General features: G+C 36.1%; 1 protein-coding gene across 1 annotated transcript in view; it reads left to right on the forward strand.

Moving 5' to 3' along the window:
- The window catches only part of LOC126297570 (Down syndrome cell adhesion molecule-like protein Dscam2), a 647,360-nt gene that overhangs the window by 553,011 nt on the left and 75,474 nt on the right, over positions 1-18,875 (forward strand). Inside the window, exons 27-29 of the mRNA XM_049988565.1 lie at positions 4,856-5,006; positions 5,464-5,640; positions 5,982-6,170. Coding sequence (XP_049844522.1) covers positions 4,856-5,006; positions 5,464-5,640; positions 5,982-6,170 — 517 coding nt within the window. The remainder of the gene's footprint in view (positions 1-4,855; positions 5,007-5,463; positions 5,641-5,981; positions 6,171-18,875) is intronic.

Consider the following 18,875-nt stretch of genomic DNA (forward strand, 5'->3'; position numbering starts at 1 on the left):
AGGAAGCACTTCCTGCTATACAAGTAAAGATTTAACCAAGCACAAGGAAGGAACCCCAAAGAGAAAATTCAAATAAAACCCCAAAATATTATAAAGGACAGGGAACCCCAACTATTTAAATTTAAAAGAATTAGCTCTCCCCAAAGGCAGTGTAAATGCAAAGGCCACACTTAAGAGGCCACCAAAATTGGTTCCAAAAAGTCTCATACATTTGCTCTTTTTCTTTAAAGAAACACAAGACTGCTTAACTTCTGCTGGGCGTCCGGTATGGCTTGTGTAGGATACACCCGGCAGCAACCCAAGCTAGGCAGCCACAAGGCATGGCGAGCAAAATCAGGAGAGCAGACAGGCAGGCAGCCAACACATATCCTTCATGCTGAACCAGCAGACCGCGTACAACCAACTCCACATATACGTGGTTGCTTCCACCGCGTACCTCGCGGCGTCTCAGCAGGTAGCCCGAGGAAACATCAACTGCCACTCGCCCCATGAATGCGAAAAACAACCAGGCAAGCAAAGATAAGAAACATCGAAACATCGAAGGATCGATAATGGACATCCAAGAGACTGGTGTGTCACTAACAAGCGCCACGGCTCAAAGAGTAATGTATTGTTTCACCTGCCTGACCAAACCTTGTACCTCCATGTTGTTGGACTGCAGAACAGGGGCCATGAATTCTCCAGGCAGAGTGAGACTTTCAGCATATAAAATTTCTCTAAGGATGATTTTTAGTTTTCCTTGTGGGCTGATCAAACTGCTAAAAACACCCAAAGCACTGCTTCCATCCACTAGTCATTTTGGCACTTGGAGTGCTGCTTTAAGGGTGCAGTGCCACCGCTCCGTGAGACTATAATTTTCAATGTGATAGGGTCTGCAGCTGCGATGAATTGTTTGAATTATTTCTTGAAGCCTTCAGCTGTCATATTCTTTATTTCCTGCATGATTGTACAATTTTGGCCTTAGGCCATTTTCAAGTATTTTATGGATGACTTTTTAGTAGCAGGTTATGTCATACACATCATTGCTCCTGTGACATTATGTTATGCTCATAAAATACTTCAAGCAGTACATGCTATTTTAGGAGTTCGTTACTCTGTGAGACCATTCCTCTGGAGATGGTAAGTCATTGTCCTAAAGCACTGAACACTATATCATTTGCATAGTTCAGAAAACAGTTGTGATTCAAATTGGAAACCTTGGTCTGTGATAATGGACATGACACAACCAAACCATGCTATTCATTATTTAGAAGTGTTTCAGCTGTACTTTCTTCTGTCATAACCAACAAAGGCACTGTCTCTACCCAGTGAGTGACTCAGTCTGTTGCTAAAAGGATATAACAATAGCCACTAGACTTAGATAGGTGTCCCAAGAGGTTGGCATGTACGTGTGGAAATGTCCTTTTTGGTATTGTATTTCTGCCATACTTGGGGAACTCATAATACTTGATCTTGTTACTCTGGCAGCTGATGTATCAATATACTGCAGTGTGCTTTCACAAAATGTTGTGTGACTAGCTTGCTGGCCGGTCAGACTCTGGGGTGCAAGATGTTGTGCAGAATGTCAAAAATTACTTTGTGAAATTACTGGGTATAAACGGTGTTGAGTGGTATTGCACCATAACTGCTTACCCATACTGGAGATTTTTATCTATTCCAATGTCCTTTTGGTGGTGTTGTGTTGCAAAAGTGCTGTGATCTGTGGACCCTGCAGCCTTGCCTCAGCCAGTTCATCACAATCTGTACTGATGTTCATTATATTGACATGAGAGAGGAAGTTAACCATTACATTGCTGGTTCCCTTGATGTGTCATTCATCTTTTGTGAATTTTCCGACAAAGTCGTGGTAATGGAAGCAATGGAGGGTACAGTCTCTTGTTGGGTTGACGATTAAATGCACCAAAAGTCAATGATCTGTGAAAATTGCAAGGGGTAGTCCTTCCATGTCCTTGCAAAAGTGTTTCACTGCTTTATAGAGTACCAACAGTGGCTTGAAGATTACTGAAGTAATAGAACCCAGCACATTGTCCTCAAAAGCAAGTGTTCATCAGAGACAAGGATATCGTCAGGAGTGCCCCAGAAATGTGTGACTGCTATTATTTACTGTAGAGGGTGTTTCAGGAGTGATGGTCAATATTCAGGCATAAGACAGGAATGATCATTTGAAAGAAAAAAATCAAGTAAACATGGGCTCTAAAATGTATATCTTAAGAGCTAATGAACAATTCTTAATCTTCACTACTGTAGCAAATACCTTCTACTGCAAGCTTTTTGCTTTCCATATTTTTGGAAGTAGTAGTATGGACCAAAACAAGAAAAAAGTGTCATTAACATATGCTCTAAAATGCATACCTTAAGAACTATGAGCACTTGTTCATCTTCACTACTCTGTAACACAACTCTTCGAATAACAAGTGCTCATAACTTTTAAGGTATGCATTTTAGAGCACATGTTATTGAACATGTTTTCTTGCTTTGGTCCATACTACCACTTCCCAAAATATGGGATGTACACCACAGAACTGCAGAGACGCCTTAACATTTCTGTATTTGCAATTTGAGTGTTAGCAGACATAGGCGACATAAAAGTAAAAAAGCTTGCATACTTTGCCTACTTTCATTCCATAATGTCATATGGTATCATATTTTGGAGTAACTATTCAAGTCAAACAAAAGTTTTCAGAGTCCAAAAGCGTGTAATACGTATTATTTGTGGAGTAAACTCACGGATGTCTTGTAGAAACCTCTTCAAAGAACTGGGTATACTAACTACTGCCTCTCAGTATATTTACTCCTTAATGAAATTTGTCCTAAATAATATATCTCTTTTTCCAACAAACAGCTCAGTTCATACATACAATACCAGTAACAAAAATGATCTGCACAAGGACTTAAAAGCACTTACTTTAGTTCAAAAAGGGGTCCACTACTCAGGGACACTCATCTTCAATAATTTGCCAGCAAACATAAAAAATTTAGTTACAAATAAAGATCAGTTTAAAAGGAGCCTGAAAGACTTATGAGTGGCCAACTCCTTCTACTCCACTGACGAATTTTTTAATAGAAACAAATGATGTGTTGTATATATTCATACTATTAGTATTGTTATATCAGCCTTAAAAAAATAAGAAAAATAAAAAAAAAAGGTGACATGTTCCACATCCATGAGGATCTCCTCAACACGAAAAACTAATCTAATCTAATCTAATCAAGGAGAGAAATAGCTTGCATTAAAAGAGATTTGTTTCACAGTATTGAAGATCAAGAATAGCTCATAGCTCTTAAAGTATGCATTTTAGAACCCATGTTCACTTGACTTTTTTGTTTCGAATGATCATTCTTGTCATATCCCTGAATGTTGACCATCACTTTTGAAACACCCTCTATAAATAAATAGTCTGGCTGACAGGGTGGGCAGCAAGGTGCACTTGTTTGCTCATGATGTTGTGGTGTACCAAAGGTGTCAAAGTTGAGTGCTTGTAGGAGGATACAAGATGACTTAGACAACATTTCTACTTGGCGTGATGAATGGGTGCGAGGTTTAAATGTAGAAAAATGTAAGTAAATGCAGATGAGTAGGAAAAACAAACCCATAATGTTTGGGTGCAGCATTAGTATTGTCCTGCTTGACACAGTCAAGTCAATTAAATATCTGGGTATAACATTGCCCAGTAAATGAAATGGAATGAGCATATGAAGATTGTGATAGGGAAGGTGAATGATCGGCTTCAGTATATTGGGAGAGTTTTGTGAAAGTTCTTTCTACCTGTAAAGAAGACCGCATATACGATGCTCGTGTGACCTATTCTTGAGTACTGCTTGAGTGTTTGGGATCCATACCAGATTAGAATAAAGGAAAATATCAAAGTAATCCGGAGGTGGGCTGCTATATCTTTAACCAATAGGTCTGAACAATATGCAAGTGTTAAGGAGATGCTTCTGGGACTCAAATGGGAATGCCTTGAGGGAAGGTGAAGTTATTTTTGAGGAACACTATTTGTAAAATTTAGAGAACCAGCATTTGAAGCTGACTAGAAAATGATTGTACTCCTACTCACGATCATGAAGATAAGATGTGAGAAGTTAGGGCTCATGCAGAGGTGTGTAGACAGTCTTTTCCCTTCACTCTTTTTGTAAGTGATATTTTGTCTCTTTATAATTTTACTGTTTTTCCCAAGTGAATTTCACTTTTGATACAATTAAATCTTGTGTAGTTGTTATAGTTTTCATTGTTGGTAAAATTACACAGTTTTACTGTCAGAAATATATAAGATATTTTCTTTCACTGTGACTGAATTTTATTCAGCTGTTTGATTCAGTGTTTGGAGCAAATATTTTTCTTTCCACATGTAACAATTGCCACTTATTTTCCATTTTCATTCACTCCTGTCCTTTTTCTCTTCCTGACAAAGAAACTTTTTGAAACTATTTTTAAAATAGCTAGAGTTTTGCAAGTGTCTCCACCCTCTCAACACTTTTTCCTCAAATTACATGTGACCAGTCACAAATTCCCTTCCTGCACCAACCTCTTCATATCAGAGTAGCACAACTTTTCCGAGTACCCAATGCACCCAGTGTCCTCAATATTTGTTGGATATATTTCACTCTTTGTCTTGCCCGTGCAGCTTTTAACCTTTATAGGTCCATCACATTATTCCTTCATACCTTAGCACACATCTTATTATCCTGTCCCTTCTTGTCAATGCTTTCTCCAAATTCATTTCTTTGCCAATTCTGTGCAGAGTCTCCTCATTTTTTTATCTTATACCTTAACCAGAGCTAAAAACATTGTATGTATGTATGTAGCTATTGAGGACCATTTTAATAAGACTGATGCATTGTCAATTCTGAACAGCCTATGAAATTTCAAGTGGGAGCTAGTACATTTGTCCATGAAGTTCGGGGGCTGAGGGAGCTGGAGCAGTTTGAATTCTGGGTGACTGCCTCTACTTCTGTAGGAGAGGGAGAAAGCCCAAAGCCAGTTACTCAGGCTCCAAATTCTAGAGGTAAAATAATGACTTTTGTTCATTTTCTAAATTTTTCCACTCCCCCTAGTGCATGAGTAACAAATTGGAAACATAAAGCAACAAATTAGTAGACCATTTACCCCTCAATATAAAACAGAAGAAATTTGGAGCTATATTTCTCAAATTTCAATGGGCATTAAAAAAATTCTTTTCATTTACTATATATTTCAGCTCAAGGAAAATCCAACTGATGAAAACAGTGTCAATTTTGTTAACATTTTTTTATACTAAATTTGGAAAATGTTATAGGATGTTGATACCAAGTAGTGAAGACATGAAACATTGAAAATTAAAGTTGTTGACAACAAATAATACTTATAAACAAACATACATAATTTTACTAAAGGGGAAGAAATAAGAAGCTTAAGTAAATGGTTTATTGCAATACCTTGAAGCCTTCGTCACCACACATTGCTGATGTTTCCTTCTCTTACAGCTCCAGCCCGTATTGCATCCTTTTCTCAGGTGTTATATATTCCATTGAAGATGAATGCTGTTCTGCACTGCATTGCTGTTGGAAATCCTACTCCAAGCATCCGTTGGCTTTATAAGAAGAAAACCATGAAATCTAGTCCAGGATTTACTATATTGCAGGACTCACTCAAAATTGCAAGTAAGTATTCTGCTTTGCTTATAGTTTTCTAATTTTTGTGTGGGCTCTGTTCTGATTAAAATATGAAATTACAAATAAAGACAATGAATGTGCATAAATTTTTATTAATCTCCACAGTAACATTATATTACAAACATCACTACATTTAGTGTATGACACATAAAAAGCTGTTTTCAGCACAGTGCAAAAATTTGTTCAGTTTGACACACATATAAAAATAACAGTTTATAATTGCATTTACTAGTATTTTTAATATTCTAGGATAGATCATTGTTACCAGGAACAACCCTTGTATAAAGTATCTAATTTGTGATAATATAAGACTCCTTTTGTCTGTCCAGAGCTGGAAAAGAGAAATGAAGGAAACTACTCATGTGTAGCAAAGAACTTGTTTGGTGAGGATCAAATTATGTATCAGATTATTGTGCTGCTACCTCCTGAATCTCCAATACTTGAAGTTGTTGACTCAGATCATAATAGTTTTGAAATGAAGTGGATGATACCAAAAGATGGAGGCACTACTCTTCAAGGTATGTGCAACTTATTTCACAATGCATTGTGGGACAATCATAATGCATGAATTTTCTGAGTGCAACAATCTAACTAACTCTCTCTCTCTCTCTCTCTCTCTCTCTCTCTCTCTCTCTCTCTCTCTCTCTCTCTGAGAGGGAGAGAGTAGTTGTTGTGCCCTTCAGTCGAAAGATGGGTTTGATGCAGCTGTCCATGCCAGTCAGTGTTATATAAGTCTGTTCATTTCTGTGTAATTGCTGTGGCCTACATCCATCTGAACCTGCTTATTGTAGTTAAGCCTTGATCTCCCTCTACAATTTTAATCTACACACTATCCTCCATTACCAAATTATGTATTCCTTGATTCCTCTGGATGTGTACTGTTTACTAAACCCTACTTTGAGCCAGTTTGTGCCAGAAAGCACTTCCCTTCCCAATTCAACAAATGTTTTTTCATTAGTTAAAAGTAACTCTGTCTACCCAATTAATCTTCGGGACTCTTCTGTGACACCACATTTCAAAAGCTTCTCTTCTCCTATTGTCTGTACTGTTTATTACCCATGTTCCACTTCCATAGGAAGTTGTACTCCATATAAGTACTTTAGAAAAGACTAAAACCTAAACTGATGTTTGATGCTAACTAATTCCTCTTTTACATAAACACATTTCTTGTTATTGCAAGTGTGCATTTTGCACCCGTTTTACTTTGGCCATCAGCCTTTATTATGCTGCCCAGATAGCAAAACATATGTGCTACTTTTAGTGGCTCATTTTCTAATTAAATTCCCTCAATGTTGGCTACTTTTTTCTTTTGTTGATGTTCATCGTGTAACCTTTTTCCAAGTCCAATCCTCTGAATTCAACTTGTCTTCCACGTTTTTTGCTGCCTCTGACAGAATAAGAATGTGATTAAAAAACCTCAGGGTTTTAATTTCTTCAACCTTAATTTTAATTCGCTTTCCAAACTTCTCCTTAGTTTCCTTTATTGATTGCTCAATGCACAGACTGAAAACATTGTGAAGATAGGGCAACAAAAGTGTCTGACTTATTTTTTAAATTACTGGTTCCTTAAATGTCCTTCAATCCTAATAGCTGCATTCTGGTTTTCTGTACAAATCATAAATAGCCTTACGTTCCTTGATTTTTACCCCTGATTACTTCAGAAATACGTAGAGCGTTTCCCGATAAACATGATCAAAAAAGTTTCCTAAAACTACAGATCCTATATATGCATTAGAAATTTTGTTATGATTGTGCAGTTACTGCTTTCATCTAACTAGAAGTATCAAGTATGTATCATTCTTCCTATCACTTTGGATTTTACAAGATCTTATGGTACTGACTTTTAGGCTCTTGTTACTAAAATATTTAATCACTTCTGATGTCCTATTTGTTAAAAATGTGTTATCTCCTTATCATCACCATCACAAAACAGCAGAGAGATTTTCTGAGTATAAAGTAATCACATGGGTATTAGATGGTTGTACATGCAAGAAAAGGAAATGTACCAGTATCGATCACTGTGGGACATGCTGCATTACTATTTTAGTCAGAGTGAATGTTGAGGTTTCTCACCTCATTTTGATCATTTGTATTTGTGGATTGTTTACAGTTATCTTAATGAATTTGTGCACAAATTGCACATGTTTTTAAGCAAAGCAAGCCAGTGAAAACACGATGTTTTTGTATGTGAAGGATTTAACATTGGCTTCCTCACCCATAATAAAAATATGAGGATATTATTTAGTCTTGCAAAATCTAATAATCTGCATGGCCTGGTAAATGGGTCCACCAGAATAAAACCTGCAAACCAAGTTGCCAACCAGTTCTTGTAAATAGAAATAAACTTAGTGTAACACTGCAAGTATGGAATGCAGGATTCAGTGATCTACAGACTTTCATGTCAAATGTCAGTGTAAACAAAGTTACATCAGACCCCATCCCACTTAAAATTTTATGAATGTATTACACCCAGACTAACTCAAACAAACTAAATTGCCTCCTAAATAAAGAAAAGTGGGCAAAGATATAGGCAATCAATGATGTCAACTAAAATTTCTTGACACAATGACCCATCATTTTTAATGTGTAATTAACCATTTATATAAGAATGTAAAATGACCATGTACACCATACTGTTAATAGTAGTAGTAGTAGTAGTAGTAGTAGTAGTAGTAGTAATATTAATAATAATAACATTAACAATAACAATCATCATAATCCCCCAAAGAGGCACTTCAAAAAAAGAAAAAGAAAGAAAAAGAAAAGTGAGGGTCACAAGAATGTGGTTACATTAGCTATATAAACCTCCTGCATACTCCCTAACTTACATAAACAAAACTAATCAAACTTGCAACTACTCAAATACTATAAAAACAACATATATATCCTACAAAGAGTGATAAGACAGGCTAAAAGGGTATCCAATGATGAGTGCATTGACAAATATAATGACAAAGTGAAATCAAGGAGGAATTCACTGAAGCACCAAATAAACTGGTATAGATATGTGTATTCAAATACAGAGATATGTAAACATGCCGAACATGGCACTGCAGTCAGCAGTTGCTATATAAGACAACAACTGTCTGGCACAGTTGTTAGATTTATTACTGCTGCTACAGTGGCACATTATCAAGATTGAAGTCAGTTTGAATGTAGTGTTATAGTTGGTGCAAGAGTGATGGGACACAGTATCTCTGAGGCAGCAATGAAGTGGGGACTTTCCCGTATGGCCATGACTGCATTAATATGATTCTAGACTTGCTACAGGCATATTTCTTCATATGTCAAAGGCTTCTGACACAGTGGATCACAAAATATTAGAGATAAAAATTGAACAGTATGGTATCAGAGGACTTACAAGCAAATGGAATGCATCATTTCTGAGTAATCGTACAGAGAAGATCAGTATGAACTACCCTGACAAACAATTCAACTCAACAGCTGAAACCATCTCTCATAATAAAACGGTTAATGTAGGTGTGTCTAAGGTCTCAGAACTGGGAGCTATGCTAGTCCTCCTGTATGTCAATGACTTGAGCCTGAATGTCAACACTCACAGAACAATTATTTTTGCAGATGACACAACTATACTCCTCAAAGGGAACAACATAGAGGTAGGACAGAATGCTGTAACTTTGGCTACTGAACATCTCACCAACTGGGCTGCAAACAACAAATTAACCGTCAACATTGAAAAAGACTGTTTCAGTGAAATTCCACAAAACACAAGCCCCTCACATCCACTTGTAATGGTAAATAACCAACCAATAAAAACTGACATTAAATTCAAATTCCTGGGCCTGTGCTTCATCTGACCAGCTGAAACTTTATAAGCATACTGAATAAAGAAATGTTAGAATAAGTAAAGGCTGCACTGAGTGTGCTGCAAGCATCTACTAGCCAGAAAACAGTAATAAGTGTGTACTGAGCATACACACAGACTCACCTAAGATATGGTCTCATATTTTGGGGAATTCTCCAGCTGCCCTTAGCACTTTTAGAATCCTGAGCCATGAGGATCAAAATGGAAACAAAACCAAAGACTCTTGTAAACCAATTTAAATGAAGCTGGAGATCTTAACACTGCCGTGCTCCTAAATTCTTGAAACTGTCAAATTCTTAAAATCACATACTGAGAACCAAATGCAGGCTTAAGAAAAACAGTGAAATTCACAAACATAATACCATAACAGTCTATAACAGAAAACTTACTGGTTATGTTTAAGTGTACCCCTTGAAGTTTTCAGTAAAGCGAGCCTTATATAAAACTGTAGCACTGTGGCACTGTGTTATAGGTAAACCATAATCCACCCCATTGTAAATATTAATACATTTTGTCTAACATCTGTATCACACTGTAATATTGGATTGCATGGAACAAATAAACAAATAAGTAATGTCCAAGTTATGCATGTCTGATATTACATGATCTCAAATTTTTCAAGAATGATGCTTGGTTGACCAGATCAAATTTCTTTGTAAGATTTAAAAATATGCCCACAATATTCTTCCCTACATCTAGACAGCTATGGACATTATACAAAAATTCTTTGACAGTTCTGTGGTGTTGCAATCTTTTTGAAATCCGCTTTGTATTTCTGTGTGGAGATTACTTTTAATGAAAAATGACTCTAAGCTTTCCAGCATCACTGAATCAAGAATATTCCTAAATGTGGGACTCAGTGACATTGGCCTTCAGTTTGATGCTTTCTCCTTTGATCCCCCTTTATGTATTAGTCTCAGTGCTCCTTTTCAGACTGCTGGGGAACAACCCGTATCTGATGCTACAATTGGTGCAGTAGATTGAACCATAATGAATACATTTTTAATTACTGTATTAGAAAGACCTTCCAAACCAGTTGAGTGTAAGTGTTTTGCTTATATGTCATTATTTTTCTTCCTCAGATTCAATCCCTTGCTGTGTACTAAGTTACAAATTGGACCTCTGTTAGGAATTATGAATTATGTTGCCAGTTGGTGAGATAAAATGCTAGTTAAGAATGTTACAAATAGGTTTTTTTACTTTTATAAGTTGACCTTACTGTCTCTTATTTGTTGCTTCCCTTTTTTGTATTTCTATGTGCTTTACAGTTTGTTAATGAGGCTCCAGGAGGCATGGCTGATTGTGCCATAGCATCACTGTGGATTTGTTTCCTGATGTTTGGGAGTTCTGAATTTAAACTTTGCTTGACACTGCTACATTTTTGTTTCAAAATACACTGACAGAAAAAATTGCTACACCAAATATGATTATCAGAGAATTATAAAATTTTGGGGATACATTTGTCTACAAAACATATTTAAGTGAACAACATAGCAAGATCACAGGTTAATGTAAGCATGAGATAAGTCACTGCAAATGTGAAATGCTGGTACATTAACAATCGATGTAATTGCCAAAATGTTGATTGCACGTATGCAAACATGAATGCATTGTGTTGAACAGCTGCCGAGCGTCAGTTTGTGGGATGGAGTTCTATACCCGTTGCTCTTGATCAGTTATACAGGGACAGTTGATGATGTCTGTGAGTGACACTGTGGTTGTTGTCTGATGATGTCCCATACGTGCTCAATTCGAGACAGATCTGGTGATCAAGCTGGCCAAGGCAACATGTTGACACTCTGCAGATCATGTTGGGTTACAACAGCAGTATGAGGGTGAGCATTATCCATTGGAAAATACCCCTGGACTGCTGTACATGTGTGGCAACACAACAGGTTAAATCACCAGGCTGATTTACAAATTTTCAGTCAGGGAGCATGGTATAATCAGGAGAGTGGTCTTGCTGTCATACTAAGTTGCACCCTACCATAACTCCACTTGTAGGTCCAGTGTGTCTAGCACACAGACAAGTTGATTGCAGGCCCTCAGCTGGCTCTTCCTAACCAACACATGGCCATCACTGGCAGCACAACAGACATCCACCCTGTCCTCCAGTGAACTCTCACTTGACACCACTGAAGTTGTGAACGGTGCTGGTTTGGAGTCAGAGGAATGCACGCTACAGTGCATCTGGATCAGAGCTGTCCTCGAAGTAACCAATTTTAACAGTACGTTGTGTCACTATAGAGCCAACTGCTGCTCAGGTTGCTAGTGCAGATGCTAATACGCCAGAGCAATATCCTGAACATGATGGTCTTCCCTCTCAATAATAACACATGGCTCTCCACAGCCTGGTCTTCTTGCGATTACAGATTCTCATGACCACCGCTGTCATATCAGTGGCTACATTCCTGTGAAAACTTCAGTATCACAGAAGGAACATCCAGCTTCTTGTAGCTATTACACAACCCCGTTCAAACACAGTGAGGTGTTGATAACAGTAGCTACGTCACCTTAAAGGTATTCTTGACTCACACCAACTCCCCATTTCCAGACTCAAGATTCAAAGCAAACCTGATCTGCATCCTCATAGTGGTGCTGCTAGCATCACTCTTATGTGACTTGTGTGAAATTTGAATAGTTATCATCTTTCAGATTGTACACACCCCCTCCTTCCTAGTTGCAGCTATTATCCACAATAATCAAGGTCTTTTCTGAAGATGTAGGAGGAGTAAGATTACAATAAACATTTTAGTTTACTACTACACACTACATACTACTAGATACTACTGGGGAAACTAGAGTTTTATGGGGTGAGAGGGAGCACTTTATCTGTGATAAATTCTTATTTAAGTAACCGAAAACAATTCGTTTCAGTCAGAAATTTAAACTCTTCCATCATGGAAATCAGCACAGGTGTACCACAAGGGTCTAGTCTTGGACCCTTCTTCTTCATTGTCACTATTAATGATTTACCTAAAAATATAGCTCACCCTGTTGTGTGTTATGCTGACAATACAACACTACTTACCACACATCAGAACATTTCAGATCTGAATAACCTAACAAAAGAAACACTAGATAAGGCCCTGGACTGGTTTGTAGCCAACCCTGACAGAACACAACAACTTTTAGTGGGAACATCAAATGAAGTAGGCAATAAGTCAGTAAAACTCTTAGGTATTCACATTGACTAAAAACTATATTGGGAGGAACATGTCAATCATGTACGTGAAGAAATATCTCGGGTGGCATACCTTCTCTTGAAACTAAGGGAGATAATGAGCTTGGAGTACCTCAGGGTGACATACTTTGGGCTATTCCAGTCACATATTTCATATGGTCTGATTATATGGGGGCACTCCCCTCACATCAAAAACGTCATACGTATAATATGTAAAAGAGGTCATAGGGAGCATTGTCGTCCTCTTTGTTCCAGACTCAGAATACTTACAATTATAAATTTATACATCTATGTGTCTGTACTCTATATTAAAAATAATATTTCAGAATTTATTGCCAGAAGGGAAATACACGAACACAACACCAGGGCTAACGGTAATGTAGACATACCGCGCCACAGATTAGCGAGAACAGGAAATTCCCACAAAGTTAACCCACTCAAAATGTTCAATAAACTGCCAGTTCATGTTCAGTCTATGGATACAAATTCTTTTAAAAGTAAGTGGTACAGCTGGCTGTCAGATCATCCATTCTATGACATTAAAGAATTCTTTGAGATGCCTGAGGAGAATATAAGCATTTAAAAGTTGTCTGTAGTTAAACATATTATTTTGTGCTGTGGTTAATCGTGTGTAATTACAAAGTTTATACTATAAACATTAAAATACCATATTATATTAGATTATGAGATAGCTTGTTGCGTTAACTTTTAAACACTATCCTTTTTAATTTGGTACACTGCCATGCTTCAAATGTATTCTATAATGTATTGACAGAAGTTTATTTTATTATTCTGTATGTACTAGTACATCTTGTATGACAAAGCCAATATCATTGTAAAATGATCTACGGTGAATTAAATTCTTGATTCTTGATTCTTATCGTTTCTTGTAGAGTTGGCTCCAGTTCTTCTTGTCTAGAGATCTGATTCTTGAAGATGAAATTCTCACATTTTGGGACCTCCTGATTGAATTGATCTAAATAATTTTGAGGATTATTGTTGCAGAATATTTGTTTTTACATTAGTACATTTTGTCACATTTTAGTGTATCATACAGCCTTTTGAACTTACACAATAACAAAGATCAAATTACAGTGTTCGTCCAAAATAAAAAAAATGTTCCAATTACATCAGAGACATGCTTATTACTACTTTACTCTGTGGTAATAATCATATTCCAAAGGGTTTACAATTTTTCTTGACAAATGAATTTCTATCAATTTCAATTATTATTTCATAAATGAATTCAGAAATAAACATAATAAACAGTAATAGATTGCATAATGAATAATAGAAATTTTTAGTGTACCAAATAATTCGTAATTTCAAATGTTTCCAAAAAAATTGTAACTGTACATTCAGAGCTAGTACTTATTGATTGTAACATCAAAAATAAAGTTATTCTTTTTCATAAATTTTAGCTTGAAATATAACATATTCTGTATAAAACTAAATGAAATTTTTCAGGAAAGCAGCTGAGATAATATTGACTGACCTGTTCAAAATTCGAAAAATAGTACTGGTATCAACAACTACTGCTGAGGAAAAGTAAGGCTACAGGAGGATGTCCCTTTACAATATCCCCCTTACATAACATGGAAACAACGTGTTTACAGTATTTTGTGACCTACTATATGATTTGCCAATCAGTGTACAAAATTAAGCCAAAAGATAGAATACAGATGTATAGAAGTATCTGATACATAACACATTACAGTAAATGTAAGAAAAATATCTACTATACAAGTCATAACCTATAGATATATGAGGAAATGACATTCAGATTTTCAGGTCTGTTGAACATCTGACTTGCGACAAATGATACAAAGTCAAAACTACATTATTACAACACCAAACTCTAGAAATAAGTGCAGAGGCAATGTAAATTATTAGAATTTCAAATTGCATGTTTACATCTATAAACCCACATCTTCAAAATCATAAAAAAAGAAAAAAAAATTCAGAGCCTAAATCTACGACGAGTGAGCCAACTCGAAAAACTCAGAACGACAGATATAGACCAGAAGAATATATTCAATCACAAGTAGGAGTATAGCATGAGATCAGTCAGCCACATAAACCAGAGTATGTAAGGATATGTTGATTCATGAAAGGAGAAAACAATGAAAAATATTAGGGCCTATGCTTAAGATGTGGGGATTGGCCCATGAATCCAAACCACACCAGGCACACCAGCAGAAATGTTTCAGCACAACAAAATTAATAAAGTTCATAATCATATTTCAATAAGTTCAATCATATGTAAAGAATAATTAGAGGAAGCATCTAGGCTCAATCTATAGTTGCACACTCTCTCTCTCTCTCTCTCTCTCTTTCTCTCTCTCTCTCTCTCTCTCTCTCTCTCTCTCTCTCTCTCTCTCACACACACACACACACACACACACACACACACACACACACACACACACACACGCACACACACACACAGTTGCGATGACCTGGTGTACCCAAAACAGAGTTAAGCATGAGTTTGCACACAACTCAAGATCAAATGAGATGCAATAATGAACTCAAGATCAAATGAGATTCAATAATGCAGCACTCAAAATAAATACAGGTAATCAGAGTCACAAATAACTTTGAATGATGACATAATCAAGTAACGTGAGGATCAAAATCAGTGTGTGAAATAAGAAAAATATACATATGGTTATACAGTCTATACTCGATTTATGATCACAATCATAAATGTGTTCCACACTATTTGCTAATTGTTCATACAAACTAGCCTATGTACATAGAAGCATAGAAAATTCATTGACAACTAATTAAAAAGAAAATACATATTTAGTGTTGAGATAAGAAAATGCACTGAAAAATATAAGACTACTAATCTAAGACTGCCTAATTTGATCAAATTATGATAATTATTTACAACATGGTTCATAGAATGTACTCTTGAACTTTTTAAGTTTTCACACCTCTGTGTTTAACATATATCATCAGTCACAGAACACCAACCTTCCACAGCACTATTTAAAGTTACATAATGTATCGGGAAGTTAACTCCCTATTTGAAAAAACATACATTTATATGGAATAACACTTTCCATAGCAGTGACTATTTTCCAAACAAATAGTGCCACAAATTCTTCATGTAAGATAATTTCTCGGCTAATAATTTACAAATTTCAGTCACAAGACTGATATAGCTGACAGATGCGTGAGTACATTATCCAGCACCTATGATCTCTTGCAAGTCAACTGGACCAATAAGGGTGCAGCCACACAGGAGTGAGGGACTCGATCCACCCACATCTTTCAGTTTCCTCCCTAGACTTCTCATCACATGCTCCAATGGATAGTTAACTTCCTGTCTAGCTTTCACATCATATCCTGAAACACTGTTTTGTGTACTATGTATGATGTTCAATAGCTTCCTCACGTCACATGGCATATGTTTTGTCTATGTATACTGAAAAAATAAGTATTCAGGGTTCACATCAGAATGCATTAAAAAGTGTTTACAAATATGGTACATTAATAAACAGAGCTAAATGCAATGAAAAAATGAACTAGTAAGATAAAATACAAAGATATGCTAAAGATGTCTCAAAGTAACATTTACTTAGCAATTAGCATATTAGAAGAAACTATGTACGTAAGCAAGACAAGTTGGTCTGCACTAATGCAGCATCCAACAAATGCCTATAGAATGAGGTCTGGACAATAGTCCAAAATGTACTGAGATAAGAATTCTGTGTTTAACATATATGTGTGTTTGGTTTGCACATATGAAACTTTAAGATACTATTCCTAATATTTGATTTGATTTGATTTATTATTGGTCCTGTAGATCATACAATTTCTACAGCAAAGCACCTCATGATATAGGACAAGTCAATCTGAAAAATTATGTTAGGATGGTATATGATGAGAGATGACAGTAGTGGCACGTAACTCACATAGCAGAATATATATAGGATATATAGACAAAATATAAAAAAGGTGGTCTGTGATGAGAGATGATGGTCGTGCAGCAGAATACATATAAGAGATACAGACAGAATATGAGTAATAATTAAATAATCTTGCCAAGTAGAAATAGCTACAAGTGAATATACAGCTTATTACAAGTAACTAAAATATTGTGGTACATAGTTCATATAGCAGAATATGTATATGAGATACAAACAGAATATAGATAAGATACAAAAATTAAATTACCTTACTAAGTAGAAACATCTACAACTGAATATACAGCTTATTGCAAGTAATTAAAATTTTGTTCCAAGAAATTCATGTATGGAATAGAAACAGTGATTTAGTAACAATTCCTTTAATTCAATTCTCATTAGTTTCAGGTATCTGCTTGTTTTTGTGTCTGTTGGGAGGTGGTTGTATATTTTAATGCCCATACATTTAACCCCATTCGCATATAATTTTGTGTTGTTGGCTATAATTTGTAACTGTGTTTTGTTTCTGGTGTCATGTGTGTGGCGGTCTGCATTTCTATCGAGGGCGTCCAAGTGCTGTACTGTAAAACAAGCTAGTTCCAATATATAGAGGCATGGCAGTGGCAGGATTTTTAGCTGTTGAAATATTGGTTTACAGCACACATGAATAAAATGAGTCTTCACTCAATTTACCACAACACCCATGACTTTACCCAAAAAGAGTTCATGACAAATAAATTTAATTATTCTCTGCTGAAGACACAGGAATGATAATAATAATAATAATAATAATAATAATAATTAACACTAACAGAATCAAAAAATAAGAAATTTCATTACTAGATAGTTAATAGAACTGTCCCATTTCAAAACTGTAAAATGATCAACCCATTTAGTCACACGCCACGTATCTATCAAATTCTAAAGCACACTTCTACTACAAAACAGAATTATATAGTTGTGTGAACCTGCAAATATAGGGTGGCATAGATTTAAACTGAGTCATTGGCTAAGACAGAGCATAAGAAATCACATCATCTTACATAATGCATTCCTGACAAAGGAGAAAGAAAAAAAAAATAGATACTTATGGATCAATTCTATGAGCTTTCAGTTCAGTGATATTGTGTAATCCAAACAACTTCTTAGATTTAGGATACACAAATTTGTACCAATCAGGATGTGGATTGCCAGGAATTTCAAAAGGTCCTCTATAAATATTGAAACATTTCTTTATCTCAGATATCAACACTTTAGATTTCTCTTTGGCTTTCATCGATACAAGATCTCCTACCTCAAACTTAGAACATCTGCCTTTACCATCATGTGTCTGCCTTCTCCTATCCCCCTACTTTATCATCATCTCCCTGACATGCTCTTCTCTCTCTTGCAGTAACAGAATTTTACATGGTGAAAACTCAGCATTCTCAGAAATAAAGTTATCTGGTGTGTGGTTAAACAAGATTTCAAATGAAACTTCCTGGCAGATTAAAACTGTGTGCCCGACCGAGGCTTGAACTCGGGACCTTTGCCTTTCGTGGGCAAGTGCTCTACCATCTGAGCTACCGAAGCACGACTCACGCCCGGTACTCACAGCTTTATTTCTGCCAGTATCTCATCTCCTACCTTGTGTTCTCAGAATGGTCATTCTCTCTGATAAGGAACTTATTAAGATGTCTAGAGTACAAAACAATTATCAATCTACCATTTCTCTTACTTACCACAACCAAAGGATTATTTCAAGCACTCCTACTTCCCTCAATTACTCCCATGTTTCCTTTTTCTGAATTTCTTTCTCAACATCTTTCCTTTTTGAAAATGGTATATTGTATGGCTTGAGAAAGAAAGGTTGTTGATCTCTAATGTAAAGAATGTACTGATAGCCTTTCACTTTCCCTGGTCTTTCACTGAATATATTTATAAACTCCAGTAACAAATTCCTAAAATGTTCCTTTTGTGGGTGATTAACTTGTAGCTTCTGTCACTTTAGAGTGTACTACACTTTCAAAATCCTGATCCTCAGTCTCATCAAAATTTATATCATCATCAAACATGTGGTACTCACCTTCATTCACAATGTTTTGCAAATAGTTACAACTTTTCCCACAGTTTAAAATACAGAAATTAGTTTCCACATAAGTATTATCTTTAGGTTCCAAAATAAGCAATTCTTTAGCGCTCCATCGAAAACAAACCTCAACTTCCACTATCCAATCCATACTGACAATTATATTTTCTTACAGATTAGGGATCACTAAGCATCCAGTTTAAAGGTCTTGTCTTCTATACCAAAATT

This window comes from Schistocerca gregaria, chromosome 1 (genome assembly GCF_023897955.1).
Source record: "Schistocerca gregaria isolate iqSchGreg1 chromosome 1, iqSchGreg1.2, whole genome shotgun sequence".
Classification (NCBI taxonomy): domain Eukaryota; kingdom Metazoa; phylum Arthropoda; class Insecta; order Orthoptera; family Acrididae; genus Schistocerca; species Schistocerca gregaria.